This window comes from Leptidea sinapis, chromosome Z, assembly GCF_905404315.1.
Source record: "Leptidea sinapis chromosome Z, ilLepSina1.1, whole genome shotgun sequence".
NCBI lineage: Eukaryota > Metazoa > Arthropoda > Insecta > Lepidoptera > Pieridae > Leptidea > Leptidea sinapis.
The window spans coordinates 27,464,543-27,485,023 of NC_066312.1; the positions used below are offsets into that span (position 1 = coordinate 27,464,543).

At 34.2% G+C, this 20,481-nt stretch overlaps 1 protein-coding gene across 1 annotated transcript; it reads left to right on the forward strand.

The window, feature by feature from the left end:
• Positions 1–1,178: 1,178 nt before the first annotated feature.
• On the forward strand, positions 1,179–19,855 carry LOC126979202 (GPI inositol-deacylase). The gene is made up of 17 exons (XM_050828453.1): positions 1,179–1,511; positions 1,674–1,765; positions 1,930–2,060; positions 2,183–2,340; positions 3,142–3,420; positions 3,619–3,789; positions 5,701–5,822; positions 8,157–8,291; positions 10,406–10,562; positions 11,255–11,523; positions 12,362–12,490; positions 13,793–14,014; positions 15,037–15,225; positions 17,274–17,427; positions 18,216–18,625; positions 18,968–19,069; positions 19,178–19,855. Exons 1-17 carry the CDS (start codon positions 1,359–1,361, stop codon positions 19,707–19,709), a joined length of 3,405 nt encoding a protein of 1,134 aa, XP_050684410.1. The 5' UTR covers positions 1,179–1,358; the 3' UTR covers positions 19,710–19,855.
• Positions 19,856–20,481: the final 626 nt, after the last annotated feature.

The window sequence follows — 20,481 nt, forward strand, 5'->3', positions numbered from 1 at the left end:
GAGTAAGGAAATTAGAACGACCTTTGGACGTGTTTCTATTATTGATAATAAAAAAAGGGCATGATAACTATGCGCATGCGGTTCTTGCTAGGTGGTTGGCACAAAGACACACAGTGATAGCTTTATCTGCAGCCCTGGCACCGCTGCCGGCGGCACTCTAAGTTTAAGTTTTTATTATATTTTGTCATTGACGTCCAATAAACAACAATCACTCTAATAATTGTCTGAAGTAAAACACACCCTACGCGTCCATTAGGCAGAGTTGTCGTTCAGTTGTTTTGACAGCCCTTGGAATACAACGCCACTCAATGACAAAGTGTTCTGTAACAATGAGCTTCTTATAAGGGTATACAATAAATAGACTTTGGACATTACTGCCACCAAGGTAGGTGCTAATTTAAATGAATGTTTTAATGTTATCTGTTTGTTAATGTCTACGTATATACCATAAGACCCATCGATCTTGAAAAAAATTTAAAACAGAAAGAAAAATGTGAATGGTAAAATTGTAATTCGGAAACGTCCACTTTGAAAAAGGAATGGTTTTGTTTTTGAAGTTTTTTTTCAGCCAATTCTTAAAAGAAGGTAAACGACTATAAAATTTTTATGTACAAAATTAAATTCTCTTTGGAGTCCTTTTTATTTCGAAAGTATATCTTGTGAACTTAAAACGTTATCCCAATTTTAAAAGTGTGATACTTACTTTTGAAGGCTAGTGTATTATTGAAATGATTTTGTAATCTCCTAGTAGTCTCTTGAACCAATATGGCATCAAACTTGACTTTCATAAGAGTACATATTGTACTTAAATTAATAAAGAAATTTCATAAATTCATAATATTACTTATTTTTCGTTATGTTATAGTCCTTTAAAAATAAATATAATTATCAGTAAATGCTTTGTATTTACTTTCCCAATCATCTGTTGAGTATGTGACTTTGTGTCGTAAGATGTAATTCCGTTAGGGGTAATTTTAATAATAATAATATGACAACACCTAAAACTACTTCTGTCAAAACTATTGGTATCCAAAAGGGGCACGCGAAGACTACTTCTATAGTATCATTATTTTAAGAGTAAGAGTTAATATATAGGATGTACTATTTATATTTTACATCCTCTTTGTAGTTTTCTTTGCCCTGTGGTGTCACTAATCAGTTATCACTAATTGATCACTATTACATATTCGTTGGCCTTGTGCAACCTGTGGTCGTGTTGATTCGCCCGAGTTGTATTTGAAATAAAAAAATATAAATAGTTCATACCTACATTCCTAATGTATACAAGTATTAAATTGATTCACTGCCTTATTACGTGTTATAAATTATAAAAGTATTATATTGTTATAATAAAAACAATGAATAATTTAAAATTCCTCGGTACTTCTGTTTTTCAATTACTTTCATTAATATTTGTCGCCCTTTACTTTTTGGGTATTTTTAATATGAATTTCAGTGACCGAAATAATTATTGTGCCATGACCTATATGTTTGAATATCCTCAATTTGTGGTAAGTTATTGTTTACTCGAATAATAAATATCGTGTTTAGAGTGTTTAATAACAAAATTGTTACCTATTGAATAAATATTATCTATTTGAATATGGATAAATTTTATTTAATTGTAATTCCTCTTTTATTATGTTTTAAATAATTAAATATATTAATTTCAGAGGATATCACTCCCTGAAAATAAACAATATCCACAATATGGTCTATATGCTTACAGTGAAGGAAGATTTACAGAAAAAGCTAGAAAAATGTGGTATGATATTTTGGTTATACTCAATTTTCATATAAACCCCTGTAATGTAAAACAAACACAGACATAAGTGAAATCATTTCTTTTTTTCATAGAGTAAGCTCAGAAGGAGAATGAGTTTTTGGAGTTCAATTTTATTATTATATTGATGGTTCACCTTTTTATAGGTTTGATGGCATCCCTGTCCTATTTTTGCCTGGGAATTCTGGTAGCCACATGCAAGCTCGATCTATAGCATCAGTAGCTCTGAGAAAAGCAATATCAAATGGCTATGAATATCACTTTGATTACTTTACAAGTAAGTAATATGCTTATGATCTCTACCACAAAAATCTCCACAATGATAAATATTGCTTACAAGATCAATATCTCTTCCATAAATATTTAGACCATAACTTAATTGTTACTTTTTAATTTTAGTCAATTTTAATGAAGAACTCTCTGGATTGTATGGAGGTGTTCTTCAGAGTCAGACAGAATTTGCTGCTGCTTGTATTTCCAAAGTACTAAGCTTGTATAGAAACCATCGGTATTCTAAAATTGTTCCATCTTCAGTTGTCCTCATTGGTCATTCCATGGTAAGATAATATTAACCCCTTGCTTACTGAGTAAGTAGATTGGAAGCATTTAGAAATAAGCACACCTCATTTGATTTCTGGTTTTTGGAAGTGCTATTTCCTTTTGAACTTCAAATATCATGAAGGCAAAAAATGTAGGTATTATTTTTAACAGATAGATTCAAACACTATACAATGGTTTACAAAAAAGTGTACAAGTATTTGGTTGTATAAATTATCTAAAGTTTCTATTCAATAAAATCTATATTAAATTACCTATTGTTCAGTATATAAAGACTGAACATCTATTCATAAAAGGGTTATGAATGTATGTTCACTAATGTGTGCAATCTCTGTTCATCACCAATTTCGTGGGTGTTGTTCTGCAAGAATATTTCAAATTATTACTATAAAATATATAAATTTTAGTTTGGTGAAAAGATAGAACAAATAAAGTTGATTATAAAACCATAAACACTTATAAAAAACACAATTGTTTCCCTGGATAATCATTGTTTATTCCAAAATATAACTGTTTTTAAACTTTTGCTGAAAGAAAGGTCTGTGTAAAATAAAATAAAAGTACAAATGAAATAATTTGTTTTTATTATAAATAGATTGTTTCACTAGCTTTCTGATAATAACTATAAGCAATCTTTTGCTACATGTAAAGTAATATGCATAGATGTGCGCACGGTAAAGAAGTCACACAACATTTTGGGGAAGGGATTACTCTAGCAAAATTAAATAACATTTATTGAACATAGGAGAGATAGAAGAGATATAGAGATAATAAATAGTGCTGTCTTATTTTATTTGTAGGGTGGTGTAATTGCAAAAAGGCTCCTAGCTTATCCAAATACATTGAATACAACAAGTATATTGATAACACTGTCAGCTCCAATAGAAGCACCAGTTGTAAACTTCGATTCAGACATCAATAATTATTACAAACTAATGCAGCTTGAGTGGGATGCCTATATTTATCCCTATAAAGATGTGAGAGAGAGTAAACTTCTCATAAGTCTTGGCGGAGGGCCACGGGATGTTCTGGTTCCAGGCAGCTTGACAACATCAAACAATAGCTATATCAATGCAATGGTAAGTTAACATCAAAGAATTCTCTTAGATGATGTTTAGGCACTGCATTGTATGGTGCCTCATTCTATTTGTTTTCTAATGATTTTGTCCTTTATGGGCAAATTATGCTTCTTAACATAAGGTGGTCTATATCTGCTCTATGAACCGTCACTAATTGTTAACATAAAAAAAGTGTAGTTTTTAATCTCATTGTTTAAGGCAACCGCTATTCCCGGCGTTTGGGTGTCACCGGACCACGTAAGCATGGTGTGGTGCAAACAGCTGGTCATGGTGATAAATCGGTATCTATTTGACATTGTCGATCACAAGACTGAGCAAATAACTTACAATAAAGAACTTAGAAGACATAAAGCTGAAATGTATTTCCAGGTAAGATATTGCGGATTGAACTTAGTATCTCTTATTATGAATTTGTAGGTAATAAAAATTGTAGTTAACAGAACTTTGGTCCACGATTATTGTGCTACTACTCTTATTACAACAATTTACATGTAAAATAAAAACAGTGAAATGAAATGTAAAAAAAAGTATGTGCCAATATGTAAGTGTACAATTTGTACACTTACATATTGACTGGCTAGGTGAGAATAGTTACCATAACAGAACCGAATATTGTAGGTGTTTCCCTTTATTTCCTCCCCATTTACAAGAACCTTCCCAACTATATATTATAATACTATTTTTCTCGGGAACGGTTCATTACCTTATAATGAGAGTAGTATCAGGGGCACCTCCCCACCTCCTTCCTGCTAAGGGATACTAACTTTTCACCAATATTGCACTCACACTTCCTAAAATGTCCTATATATATACTGTAATGGAGAACCTTGCTTTTGTTGTTTAACCACACATAATCATGTCAACTAGACCTAGTGACTCAATAGCGCAGATCCGTCGTTCTAAAAGCATATCAGTTCATTGTGCACTTAATCAGTGTTTCAAATAATAAAGAAAAAAAAACACACGTGATTACTTTCCACTCGTAGGTTAATAAAACATTAATTTATTGAAAATTTAAATATTAATGCTCAAAAGGCGTGACGTGTTTAACTTTAAGCTAATGTCACGAAAAAATATTCAATGTTTTTTTATTTTATCCTATAATGTAGTATGTCTGTAAATTGATAATAGTGGGACAATAATATGTAACCTATGTGTTCTCCCCCGACCTCTTGTTAAAATTCATGTTAAATTAGAATTTAATCTATTCCGTAATTTTTGCGTTTTGCCGTGACATACATTCAAACAAGCAAAAACCGGACAAACATCCTATAAACTACTTTTTTGAATTGTTTGTGTTTTCACACAGCAAAATTACACACTTTAAAAAAATATTCACTGTACAGTTTTTGCTTTTACATCGTTAAAACTTTTGTGAGAGATTTATTCTATGTTTTTTTATTTGTATCGGTTTCACGGGTCATCGGTTTTGATAACGACTAGTTTCGGAGCATTCGGAGGTCCTTCATCAGGGTGAGTCAGGGCCGGATATAGGGGCGGGCAACCGGGGTTACAGCCTCGGGGCCCCCGCAAAAGAGGGGCCACAAGAGAGATTTCGGGAAAAAAAAATCAAATTCAGCACATCAATCAAAATCAAAAACAGAAATAATTGATCTATATTTGTTCACTCCAATAACAGAATCTATATTTGGTTTCACAATAATTTATTTATTGAAAAAAATTGTCCATTTTATTTGGACAATAACTTGGGTCCAGGGGGCCTGCATTCCTTTGATGCGCCGAGGCCTTCAGACCTCTATAACCGGCATTGGGATGAGTGTAAAGTCCCATCTCGCACTACGGATTTGCACTCGTAGTGCTCGGTTTTACAGAGCGTGGGGGTGCACCAGCGATGATGAATAACAAAAAAAGCTTTTCCTTTATTATACTAAGGCTATTATTAATTTAAATAACGCTTTGGTTAGTAGCAAGTTAGAATGTTGCGCCGTTATCTCATGAAGCCAAGTATAGTCTTATGTTATAGAGTCTTTTTATCCGCTTATGTATCCGATATTATTTATTTTCGGTATGGCAAGAAGGGACCTGCCGCTGATCTAATATCTATTCAAAGTTTTAAGAGGGAAGGTGCATAATGCGGATATATTGAGTAGACTGTATATTCTTGTTCGGGATAGGTACGTATGGGATCGAAGTCGGCCGCGCGCACCAACTTGTTAAGCCAGGCACCTCGTACAATTAACGAAAAAGCCTCACAGACGGATCTTGTTGCACTCATTATTTTGGTAAAATAAATAAATATATAATAATAATAATTTGCAGGCGAATCGATCGATGACATTGAACGAGAATATTCATCGTGTTGAGGTCAACATGATTGCTGATGCGTTCTGGTACGAAGATAACCGGAGAGTGTATCAGATAGCGAGGCCAGAGATTGACAGGTATCTTATCAATCTGTGCACATTCATTGGAAACACTTGAAGCACACATTCCGCTGAAATACATATCAGTGTCACGGTCTTCAAATCATATCTTGGTATAAAAATAACTCGCGCGTGACACTTGGAAGACACACGTTGTATTTATAGCGTCGCACTAACACGGGCGATACAATCATCAGGCGGTAAAGACATATCCAGTTCTAAAACTCGAGAGTACCTAACTCAAATATTTGGGTTTCCGTTCTCGGCAACTTACTTAGGGAAGCATAAAATTTTGTGTCGGACTGTCTTAATTTTTCTCTTATTGTTGACGAATTTGTATAACTGTCATGTGTTTGCGGCAAATATAATGAAATCGTTTCGAACAGTGCTTACTGTTTGAAATATTCTACCACTTACAGAAACAAAAATATGAAAAAAAAAAACTTCAAAATGGCTATTGGTTTGTTTTAATATTTAATCCATAAATTACCCAAATAAAATATAATAAGGGTTTTTAAAAAGGAGTATTAACATCATTTATAATGATTCATTTATAACGTTTATCAGACAATAGTATTTTTTATCAGTAACGCATTGCCTCCATATAAGTTAATTAGATATCTATATCGCTACTATTGTCATTGTAATAGTGATATTATAGATCGTGTCAATGTATGATAACATTTTAAAAAGATATTAATATTTATGACATTACATTTGTTTAGAATACAAAGGGCTTACATAAATAATATGGATAACCAAAATTAACATAAGTAATGAGAAAATCTGATATTTATTGTTGAAACCGAGTATTTAAAACTAGCTTGTACCTTTTTAGCCACTTGCGTAGAATTCCGCATTGAGGTGGTTAAATAGATTTTTTAATATAGTTATAGGCATACAGGTACGCTACAAAACTCTACTCAGTTTTATAAATTAGAAAATAGGTACTTTAAAATGACGTAAACTGATCTCCAATTTTGTTAATAAAGCAAAACCTATATTATCTTCCCCGTTGAAATCAATTCCCCTACGGAAATCCGCAAATAAAAAAAAACTTTTTATGATTTATGAAAAAAGATCACGGAAAAATTTCCAGACATACAAATAATAGTAGGTGATTTCTTGCTTTATTACTGATTTTGTTGTTTTATTGAATAAATAGATTATACGATAGTTACCTCATATCCTGTATTATATGAAGATGTTTGGCGCTGGGCCAAAAGCTATTAGTATTCTTGGAATGTTGCGTCAATTTATTTACATATTTATAAACTCTGACGCAAGGGATGAGGGCTTGCATGAGCTAAGGTTAGAATCCATGTTTTGGCATACTTGACTTGATATTTTGGGTTTATCTATTCTTTCATCTACTAAAAGGTAGTGTATGTTCCTAAAATCCGTTCATGTTTTGTGTGTTTGTGTAACTGACACAAACTGTAGTACGTAAACAATTGGCAAGGCATTTTAATGCCTTTACTTTAAACTAACTAATAGCTTTTACTTTATTTTGACAATTTTATTTTATTAGTTAGAATGAAATTGCCGTCTTGTATCAAAAACTCAAATATTTGTTTAATTAGGTAGTTTTCCTTGATGGTCTAATTAGTTAGGTCATTGCGGTAGGTACTGGGGGGTGTTTTACTCAACAAACTCTGTAAAGGCATCTTATTCTGGTTAAGTATTATTTTAAAAAGTACAATAAAGGCCGGGTCTGGCGGCGGTCTACAATCGTGTAAGTTTTTTTTTGTGTAAGGTCGCGTTATCATACACGTACAGCAATAATTGTGGAGATTGGTCGACAGTTACGACTGTCTCACAGTGATCGCAATCCTATTCGAAGTTCAGTAGAACAGTAGCCCTATTCTCGTAACACAACGAGAAAAGAATCGATGCGACCTTTTGTCAAAAAGATAAATAATATGTTATGTTTTTAAAGTGATAACCCTTACTTCTAGGATTAAAACACACGAAGCCACAACCTGAGAGCTGAAGAAAGCATACAAGATTTTATATGGAACTGTTACTCGAACGGTTGGCTCAGTTGGTTAGAACACCGGCACGGAACGCCGCATCGTTTTTAAAAAGTTTTGTTTTTCAAATTTTCATTGTGTAAAAAGTTAAATTTCGTATTCATGTAACACAAGTTGACGGTTTAGTTCCGATTGAGAGAAATCCTAGGATACGTATTCTAGTAACAAATTGACATTTGATTTAGTTGACAACTTAAAACATGACGCGCGACGCCGATCCAGTTTAAGTTTAGTTAACGTACTAGGGAAATCATAGGAGAATACGAGTCTGTTATTTCTTGAGGATCAACAGTTACTATTACTTTAATATGATTTGCAGAACTACGTATCTCATGATCCGATTGGCGCCATTTCCTCAAAACCGCTTCGTGGCAGTAGAAGCTATTAATGTCGATGATAAGGACTGGATATTCGGATGCAACGCCAAAGATGTTCACTCGTCTTATAGATATTGGTATGTATGATTGTTATGAAAGCCATCAATAAACGAGCGTGAGGCTCACTTGGTTGTAGGTGATCACTTGATCGTCCATCATTTTATTTATGACAAAATGTAAAGAGGATATTAAAAAAAATAGAGAATAGATTCGTATCAAATTTTCGTAAATTAAAAGGAATACTAATAACAGTACAGTGGTATGTAACAAATTGAGTTTTAGACAAAAACAAAAATACTACATACAAATTAAGAAAACTTACAAGGGCCATTTTAAAACTTATTAGCGGCCATCCATTAGGATAAATTACGAAGGGGGGGGGAGGGGGTCGGAGAACTGTGACAAGGGCCGGGAAGGGGACCAAATTTGGTGACGTCACATTTTCTCAGCATATAATATTTTATATCTAAGTATTACGACACTAAATTTAAAGTACTTCTTTACACACTAAACTTGCAAATAATATAATATTTTTTTATGTTATTGAAAAATAATTTATATGGAAATAAAAATAATTTCGGACTGTTTAAACTTTAATTTCTTGATGTTAAATTGCAAAATATGTAGCATCGCAATTTAACATCAACTAAGTAGGAGGGGTCTCACAATTGTGACAAGGACATGGGGAGGGGTAAAAAAACGTGAAACTCGGGTGATGTAATTTATGGATGCCCCCTTATATGATTAACAACGCGCCTTCGATCGAGTAAAATAATGTAATTTTAACTTCGAATCATGGTTTCAGTACCTTGTTAACGGCTAGATCGCTTTGTGTTGCATTTATTATATACACCCACGCCTTTTTCCCGTCCGCGTCGGGGTAGACAGAGACAACAGAATGCCACTTGCTTCTATCCTTACAAACCTCGCGCGCTTCTTCTACATTCTATTTTCATACATGCTCGCCGGTTCCAGGTGCTTCGGACCTTTCCTTTTTTCAATATTTTTTTATGGGCAAATGAGACTTAACTTCTTATGTCTGAAGGTGACGAGCGCAATTTTAGTGCCACTTTTTTGCCAATTTTAAAAAAATACATCTCCAATTTGGTCGACGTATTTTCAACGAGGTATCCCGCGACCGACTTGCCCACAATACTTACCTAATATATTTGATATGTCATTCTTTCTTAACTAATTCGCTCGCACTTATACACGGATTATAAAGTATTGTAAATTAGACTTCTATACCGCAGACTTTTGTTCCACTGTTGAAATTGTTTCCATCGAATTTCACAGGTTTCAGAGGCAAAAGCAACATATTGACTGTACCAACTGCCATATAAAAATGTTGGTTTAAGGCATAGTGGCCCATTATCGTAACGAAGAGCTTTTTGAGCTTTTCACCAACATATGAAATATCATTATTCTATTTGCATCTGTAAAGCTATTGTGCGGTTTACAAGAAAGGTTAAACAAGGAAAACTATATAAATACGAAAAACCATGAGCTTCCCCGAAAAATAATAGGGAAGTTCGAGGCCCAAGGGGTCGTAAGAGGCGACATTTACCAGTGGTAGGCTCCTTTGCACTGGATGCTGGCTAGATTATGAGTACTACAACGGCACCTATTACTGCCGTGTAGCAGTAATGTGTAAGCATTATTGTGCGTAACTGGCAAATGAGACTTAACATCCTATTGCTCAAGGTAATTGAAATGCCGCTCAAAATTTTCCTTATGCGGTATTACAGGACTATACGTTACAGTTACCTATCTACCTACTCTCAAAGATGCATCCATACCCACCTTAAAGGCCAGAAACGCTCCTGGAATTCATCTGGTGGCACGTACGCACGTTGTCCTTCCATCAAAATCCCATAAAAACGGCCAAACTATGATCATGCAACTAGTATGTAGTGTCATATGTATAATATATACTATAATAATTTAATCAGACAAGATCTACACTGTGTTTTACTTTACCTAGAATATTTATATTGAAATATGATGATAAAACTTAGACTCCCTCAACAACCATGTCTGTTTGCCTATTGTTGGCAAAGGCTTCCTCCAATTGCATCTTTGTTTCCCGTGCGGTTTTTTATGGTTGATATTTTTATTCTATCTGAAAGTTTATTTCCCACTATGCTTCTCTCCATTGCATTGTATACTAATTGCGATTGATTTGAAACAGTAAAACAGCGACATCATTAAGTGAACTTAGTCGTTGGACCGGCGCAGCTAATGAATTCGGGAGGAGAAAACTGGCCACGATTAACCTGCACAGTGTACAGGAGATGCGCCCTGATTGGACACATGTCATTGTTAAAGTATCGCCCACCAGGAAACCGGTGAGTAAAGCCCCGTAAAAAATTCTAATCTGTTAACGTTTTTGGGCATCGAGAACTTTACATCCGGTTTTGTTATATTTTTAACGGAAACTAATCACAGATTACGTTACTTAACGTTCATTGATCCACACATAATAACACAAATATTTTTTTCTTATCTTCATTATCGTGATTTGGTAGGTAATTTAAAGGTCTTTTTATTTAGTTATTATCTCAACCCATAAAATATTTCAAACATCCTTAAAAATAAGGGAGGAAAATTCAAACTTACAAAACGCGTCACTATTGGTCCAAAAATGTGATGTCAAAACACATAAGATTGTATTTATCGGTGTCGATATTCATACTGTGTTAGTAGTGTTTGTGAGGAAAATAGTTAAACCTGTGATGATTTGAAATAATTTGAATATTTTCAAGCGTATTTATAATGTTTTCTGTGTTATAAAGATGTAAATGATTAATTTATAAAAATGTAAATCTTAAAAAAATCAAGCATTCTCTATTGCATAAATATTAGGTTTATAATTAAAACGAGAATTGAGTAAGAAGTACTGTCCTTAAATTTTGTTAGTGTCTCATCAGTTCTGCTTTATGATAAGTACTAACTAAAATAATATTTAAAAGGTTTAAAAGAACTTAAATTAACGTTATATATTTATCGCATAATGTTGAATTAAATATTTAAATTTCAGATAACTCTGAATGTGGACATAAACGATTACGCTTCGAGGCAAATTAAAGTAGAAGTACCGAGCGCTCTGTCCTTTTCTAAACACATCATAAAAGAGACTGAATCGAACGCACTGTACTACGAACTGATATTGTCAAACTTCAATGTGATTCATCAGGCTTATTTACTTTATGTGGAGCCTACATCAACCTGCCATAACATTGATTACCATGTGTCTGCTGAAATGCATGTCCCATGGGCAAGGAATAACGAGTTTTATCACTATTATACGTGAGTTTATTTTTACAATAATATGTTGCGTGCTTAGATAATTTACCTCTAGATAGAGCCTCTTGCTGCTAGACAACCGATGAGAACAGACCAGGTTTATTACTTTAATGTGCGTGACAATCTACGTCTTATGCGGACGCCAGAAATAGCTTCAAAGATTTTCACATATCGACATTGACGACTTTGCAAAGCATTTGAACACATATTGACGTAACCTGCCCGACTTGCTTTGCAAACATTTTTCCCCACAGTATGCTGGTAGACAACAAACAAGATGGACGACGATTAAGTTGACTCAGTGTGCCTGTATTATTTGTGTGGATGTAATTATTTTTTACATGTGCAAGAAAACAATAATACTGTTTTAGTCGATTCCTTGATTTTCTTTAAATGTTCTCTATATTGTGTCAGCAAACTATTTCTTTTCTTTTTTGATTCTTCAACAGAACAGGGCACAGAATATTTGTTCTTTATTCTCACCCACGCGTCATTTACTAAGGTTCTATTTTTGTGTTTGTTGTTTTTCGGGTTCCATATACATGGTTGCCCCTGTAATAGCTCTACAAATTCTAGAACGCACTCGCTGCTCCAGTCCATTATAGCCGCACGCAGTGTAGCACGCACACAACCGTTCCGCTCAACAACGCTCGAGCAACTGAACACTAAACCCAAAGTCCCGTGCCACACTTAGCAATCAAACCTTTGTTCAAACATGTGAAGCTAAGTCTGGCGCCCGCATTACACGCGCGATTCGTGTTACAATTTTCGATTTCGCTTTACGCATGGGTAGCGGAGAAATGTTATACACATTTAAACACTAATTTTTTATCGTTTTTAGGCATTTGAAGCAATCGCCGATGAAATTAAGATTGTTTATAAGTAACCCTAACGTCTCTCAGGGTTTGGACCCAGAGGAAAATGTAAAGATAACTTTATTACTGGACCCAAAATGTACATTTACGATAAGGTGAGTTTAAATAAATCTTATATTTACTTTTTCTATTGAGATGTAATATTTATCATCATCATATATTTATATAGATATCATATTATTTTCTTTGAATGCAAATATTTTTGTATTACAATGTATTTTATGCCTTAAATGTTGGTAAAATGTTGGTTAAATTGGTGCCGGTTTGGTAGCTGATAGTTTGACAAAGTGTGTATAGTTACATATCTATAAACCATTAGAACAATATCAAATAAAAATAGATGGTGAATACTAAAATGGCCATGATACAATTAAAAAGTATATTCAAATTGAAATAATTTTATTGAAAATAGGATATAAAATCACTTATTGAACATCAAAAACTACCCATTTGAAAATGTATGTCTGACACCTGAAAAGGGCGGGCGCAAGTAACACTCTTTTTTTTTATTGAACTTCCTTTAAATCAAATTTAATTTTTTAATCAGCCTAAGGGCGGTCGCTCCATTCCAAACCTGTGTTAAAGTACCAATAACAACTACCAAATACCTTTACCACATAAATGTTTATATTTTGCTCATGTTGTAAAAGCATATACATCGCTCAATAAAGACTTAGTAACTCAACTTAACCGAGTAGTAGGCATAGAATAGAATATATATATATATATATATATATATATATATATATATATTCTATATATTCTATATATTATAGTTTTTGAGTGACAATAACATAACATATTGCAATAACAAGTTTGTTTGTTCCGGGTGACCATTATATTATTCCGTCTAACTACCATCTATGGTCATGAAATAAATTTAAAAAAATTGTTCCTGGTCTCAATATTATTGTATTGAATTATATCTGTTCACATGTACTTTGACTGAGTTCACAAAGGCGGTCTCTTGTAATATAGAAAATAGTTGACAATAATGTTCTTGTTAAAAATTTAATCTTAAGTTTATTACAATTTAGTTAGTTTTGTTATATTTCAACTGGTTTTGACAGTTGACATTGTGTGACTAATAATAATAATAGTACAATCTATATGACTAACCTTTTTAAAGTGAACCTATGAATTTTACATATTGTAATTATTTTTATAGACAACTACATGCACGCATTACGTTTACGTTTATTGAAATTAAAAAATAAATATATAAAAGTATCTTTTATGTTGACACGGAACCTTTAATGCGCGAAAGTCCGACTCACACTTTTCTTTTTTTTATTTAAAATGACTTTTACTAGCCCGTATAGAGTCAACGTGGCTTTTTATAATGGAGTGATCAAACTGTGTTGACAGTTATAAAATTGATCGAAAATTGTTTTCAGTATATCATCGTCTTGGTATATCCGACTAGCACAACTAGTCCGCAACTACACCCCGGTCTTGGTGCCGTACATAGCCTCTATAGTATTATTGGCAGCCAGGAGTAACTTGCTAAGTCTGAAGGAGAACGGGTCGTGTATATCGATACACAGTGCTTTGATGAGCGAGGGAATCAAGCCGTATTACGTGCTAGTGTTCAGTAGGCTGACAATTATGGGACTGATGTAAGTATTTATATGCTGTGTAAGGGCAGCTTCATCCATATAGATTGCCTTAACTCTCACACCTCTAAAAGTTTGGGAATTATTACTGCGTGCGTAAACCAAACATAATATATATATATATACATAACAAAGTAAAAAGTATATATTGAATATTCTATTAATTAATACTAACTCTGTTCTACCAATAATACATATTTTTGTCCGTAAGTATGTCCAGGGACAGCGCAAAAACTACTCAATAGATAAGAGGTTGAATCATTTTGAATATAGGCTACAATGTAGTCAACAATATGCTATATTGTCACGCTGGATGCAGAAAAAGTATTATGGGTCCACTTATAGGGTCTGGTACAGTTTGGTTTTTTCGAATAGGAATCCCATGCGTGATTTCCTTATCGAAGAAAACGTATTGGAAGAAATAGGAATGTGTCTGCTATCATTGTAAAACATGTTTGAAGAAATTTATGTATTCGAAAGGTCAAATTCGGAAAACAAATGTGTTGCCATAATTTTTTTGTTTAGTATGTTAGTCCAAAACATGTCTACAGATACATACTGTCGCCAAGTTCTATAATACCTATAGCGTAAAAAAATAACCACCACTCGAACCACCATTTCGAATTTTTTTTTTAATGAAAATAAAGGACGAGACAAGCAGGACGTTCAGCTAATGGTAATTGATACGCCCTGCCCATTACATTTCAGTACCGCACAGGATTCTTGAGAAACCCAAATTCTTAGCTGCACTACAGTTGCGCTGGTCAACTTGAGACAAGCCGTTAAGTCTCATTTGCCCAGTAATTTCACTAGCTACGTGTCCTTCAGACGGGAACACAATATTAACTTAAATTACTGCCTGAAAAAGGCGTCGTTTTGGCACCCATAATCTAGCCGGTATCCTGCCCAAAGGAGCCCACTGGTAAATAAATATCTTCAGTCGCCTCTTACGACACCCTTAGGCCTGGGATTTCCGTATTCTTTTTATAGTATATAGTTACAGCAACCAATAATCAATTTTATAGGGCTATTCCAATTCTACACATTCTTTTGGAGAACTCTGGTTGGAGGAACTTGGAGATTCAGTACTTCACTCGTTCTCTGCTGGTTCTACCTACATACATGACCGCACTGGGCTTTCTCAATGTGATTGCTGCCGTCACTGTGGCTGTAATGATATTTTCATCGCAATTGGCACATCGATTGCTCTTCAGGTATGTATTATCATTTACTTGGATCATTTATACGTAAAGATAAACTGTGACAGCTGTGAAAATATCGAAATAAATCGAGGTTGACAATCAACCTCTATTTTGTGCAATGCACGGACACTACAACAAAGTGACATACAAATTGCGAGTGTAAGACGTAGCTTGTCACACACACTAAAGTAATTAACATGGCCTGTTTTAATCGGTTGTCTAACAGCAAGAGGCTCTATCTAAAAGTATGATTTACAATTTTCAAGTATTATTTTTGTATTTTTATATAGGACGTACATTTAAAAGTATCATCGGTGAGCTGCTTGAATAATAATCAGGGGTGGAGACGTCCCTTCATTGTGTATACTCCTATGATTCATCAATCTAGTGGATTTGGTATACCAATAAAAATATGTGTATAGTTTTGGTAACTTAATATGGCTTACATAGTGATGTTCCGCTGCGGCCGTTTCGATCGATCAGTATCGACTATCGAATTATGTCGTTGTATCTGTGTTCACCGTCGACATGTCGATGGCTTAATAATAAAATGACACTGTACGGGTCGTAATGATCGAGGCTGAATATGATAATATTGTCTGTTAAAGTCCAATTAAGAGTCATAAGATGCATTTAATTATGGTGTCGCCAGAAAGAAACGACTCAATTCAATGAAGTTTATGTATACAATACCGGTCACTTTGGTTACAATACGTCTTCTCTTAATATCATCACCACTGCTGGACAGAGGCCTCCCCCAAAGATTTCCACGACGATTGGTCCTGCGCTGCCCCCATCCAAAGTATGCCGGCGATGTTGACCAGATCGTCGGTCCATCTTGTGGGGCCCTACTAACTGCGTCTTCCGGTACGTGATCGCCATTCGAGGACTTTACTGCTCCAACGGCCATCTGTCCGTCGAACTATGTGCCCTGCCCACTGTCACTTCAGTTTTGCAATCATTTAGGCTATGTCGGTGACATGGATTCTATTACGGATTTCCTCATTTCTGATTCAATCTCGCAGGGAAACTCCGAGCATAGCCCTCTCCATTGCCCTCTGAGCGACCATTAGCTTCTTCTCTTAATTTGCATAGTTCAAATATTTATGGTATCTATCACATCAATTAGGGGAGTGTAGGCACTTAGGAACAATAGCCCTTGAATATATACTATATGCCAAAACAAAAAAAGGGATAAAATTAAGGTTTCTAATTTCTGGCTTCACAATGGTCCTATCATCAACAGTATAATATATCCCTCATATATTTAAATAATAAAAGAAACTAGTTAACAATACGATTTATGAAATTAAATAATTATTCAGGAATATAAACAATAAAAAAAGAAAGACAAATATATAGATGGCCATCTAGATTTTTTAAATTTGAATCGGCTATAAAAAAAACTACTGATTATTTTTTCAAATTCCTAATTTATTCTGAAAAGGTTGAACTTTGTTATTTTAAAAGGCATTTATTTTCTCAAAATTGATTTCTTTAGAATTCTTTTTGATTGCATTTCTAATATACTAGGTACTACTACCGATATTTAAATATGGTACACAATATCATTCATATGCCTACCACGACAGGCTCGGCAGTACCCCATCCGATCGACCCAATTTTTCAGTACATTTTCGCTTGTACTGCTTAAAAAATCTTCAATGGCAACTCTGATTTCATGTTTCAAAGCTTCAATTGTCTCTGGATGGTTTGCGTAATATTTATCCTAACAGAAAATAAGCTTTCATACTCAGGTCTATATGCAAAATTCTTCTAATAGAAGTGCGAGAAATGTTCAGTTTCTGAGAACGATGACTAGTTGATGTTGATGGATGTTTTTGCACATTATGAGCCACAGCAGTAATGTTTTCGGTTGATCATACATGGTTGATACATTTTCACGAACTCTTTTTATGCATTTTCAGTGACCGTGTGGTTTCACCCCATTTTGCTATAATCCCATCAAATGATATCAATTTGATATCTAATTTGTAGGCGGATAAACTACAATAAGAAATTATAACGTTAGTACTTATGCTTGAAACATTTTGTACCAGGATTTTGTGGCGTGGTGGCGGCAGTTTAGCAGAGAAGGTGGCTTCTGGCTTGCAAAAAATTCCTATGATAGTGAGCGCGAGTCTTGTGTGTGCAGTCCCTTTGTCATGTGGGGCCGCTGCATTGGTTGCTGGTGCAGCATTCTATGCATTTATGGTGAGTTATGCTTTCTGCATGATCGAATGTATTGTCAAACATAAATGCGACTCGAACCGAACTGAAAGTATGGACAAAGTAAGTTCAGCTAACCGAAAGCGAATCGTTGCGGGACGCCACTCTTGTCAAAGTTTTGTAAATAAACAGAACCGTCGCGCTTTGCTTCTACTTCGCGTCCCGCTCGCTTCGCTCACTGTTTGATGTCGTGCATACAAAGCCAGCTAATACAACTATCTCTCTCACGCCTTGCTTCGCGCGTTCGCCTTTGGTTTGTCCTGGCGTGACACGCCTTTGGGTTCGCCACGTATTCGGTTTGCTTTCGCATTTCTTATGTGACTAGATTCAAACCATACTCTACAAACAATAAACTCTACTAAAAATAACAAAATAAAAACGTTCGCCACGCTTCCGATTTGAGCTGTCTGTTTGCATATAGCTTTAACACTTGATCCCGTCGATAGAGGCTGAGCGGGAATAAACTAGCATTGATCTAATGTGGTACTCGAGGAACATTCTTCGACATATTATGTTGTTCCTATTATACTGTTCCTCTTATTTATATTTATAATATAATGAAATTGTGGAGTAAACTTCATTATGTGCTTAATATGTGAAATAAAACTTACAATAAGTCTATATAAATTTAAAGGCTTTTTACCGTAAACGTACATTCTCAAATATTGAAATTTTTAATAATAAGTATGCCAACACTATCGAAATTTCAATGTGTGCATTTTTACCTAACTAAAATATTTGTATTTTAAACATAACAATTTTTGTTCTTTCAGCTATCTAAAATGTATGAAGAATACTTAGAAGATTATGTATACAAATTGATGGCTAAAGTAGCTAGTAAAATTTGTAGAATATTTAAGAGAAAAGTTAATAGCAATTCACAGGCAACACAATTGCAAATAAATGAAGTAAAGTCTACGAGCGAATCGGAAATAAATGATGATAACGAATTAAGTAGTGACATTAAAAATTTGAATGAAAATAATGAGGAAATTGTCAAAGACAATTATTCCGCGCCAATTAAACAATCTGACGGACAAGATGAATGTGCAACGCATGTTGATGATAGTGAAATAGATGAAGATCTGAATAATTTAAACTTTCATATGATGTTGTTCTTCCTTTGGATGTGTGTGACTCTTGCTAATGTTCCAGCACTACTGACATGGGCTCGGAATTTTAAGTATGTTCATAATTACTATTATTTCCTCTTTTTGATATTCAATAATAATAATTTCTCAATAAGAGAACAACTGTTGTTGACGTATTACGTCGATTTTCCGATATGGACTGTCTCCTGTGAAAGATAGGTCGGTGTGTTGTTCATTCATTGCCTTGACATAATTTTCTAGCTTCTTCCATTTACATTACAGAATGCATAGCTAGCTCTGACATTTCCCGACAACATTTACTCTATTCAAACTTCTTTGTTATATCCATTCACTAAATAAGTTTATAATGGTTAACAAAAGTGTTTTTTTTTTAAATAAGGTTTCGCTTCGTAATCCTTTATTATTGATTTCAGGTATAGCATGGTTTTAAAACCGGACACTTCATATCACGCAGGATTTATAATGTCTATTTGCTCTGGTGTTATTTGGCAGCTAAATGGACCAAGAAAAAAATTGTAAGATCATAGATATAGTTTACTTGAGTTTTCTATATGCAATACTTGAGTTTTATATAAGCAAAATTATTAGTCCTATAATAAAAGGCCTTTTATTATTATTTTCAGAAGGCACTATGAGTCTGTCTGCTCACTTCTGTTTACGATGGCTGTATTTATTTTATCTGTAGGGCCATTCTCATTAGCTATAGTGAACTATGGTGTAACACTTATGTTTAGTATTATAACAATGCAGCAAGTTTGTGATAAAGAGGAAGAGGTTGCAACCGAATCTGTAGAAAAACCAGATCTAGTCAGTCAATCCAAAGAGAATCTTAATGTTCCGAATACTGAAAAAACTAATGATGAAATTAAGGATAATTCATGTAAAAGTAATATGTGTAAGGGTGACAATAATATGGAACAGCCCGGTGATGATTGTGATGGCTGTAATGTGTCCAAAGACAACAAAGATGAATCAAATAATGAAGAAACGAATGAAAAGATAAAAGAAAATTTAAGTAAAACTAATGATGAATGTAATAGTGCGAATGTGAATAATGAAGATCAATCAAGTAAAGATTGTGATGTGTGTAATGAAAGTAGAATATTTAATATATTTAGTCGACTAAGAGACAAATTTAGCTATTTAAATGATTGAAATAATTTTAACTAGGGAGGCAGATGATATCATTTTACATGTTTTATAATACATATTCACATAATTACTGAGTGAGATATAGTTTTGTATTATTTGTTTGACATAATTAACACAGAGATTATTAAAATTTTAAAATACTCTTTAAAGGATTTTTTATTTGATCTATGAGTAGCGACGCGCGGTGACGCTTATGGGACGCGGGGTAATACAATATCGACACTGCACGCACTTAAATGACATAAAATTGTGTCTATTGCAGGTAATGAATAACCTAAACCTTAACATAAATAAATTCCTAACATTTTTTTTATAAAGTAGTTAATTCAGAAGGAAATCACCCGATCAAGTGAGGCACTTGATGGAAAGTTATCACTGCCTATGCGTATGCAACACCAGAGGAATGCCAAGTTTTGTTCGTACTGCAACTGCAAAAACACTCATAAACACTGCCTAACCCAGGAGTTAAAATGTAGGTGTGTGGGGCAGCATGATCGCTGCCGCTGCCATATGGCAAAAGAGAAAGCTGATTGTCTCTGCACCCATTTTTGCCTCCAACTCGACTTTTGAAGACGATGGAACAACACCGTCGAATATCCCGCGATATCAGATCCCTTTACCGGAAGTAGAATCCAGACAGAAAACGGATTGCTCTATTATCATTAAATGCACGTTAAAATATCGAGCGGGACGGGGCATTCTCCAATCGTGTACCCCTGTATGTACGCCGGCGCTAACATGTTTATTTCAGCACTTATATTCAAAAGGCGTAGTC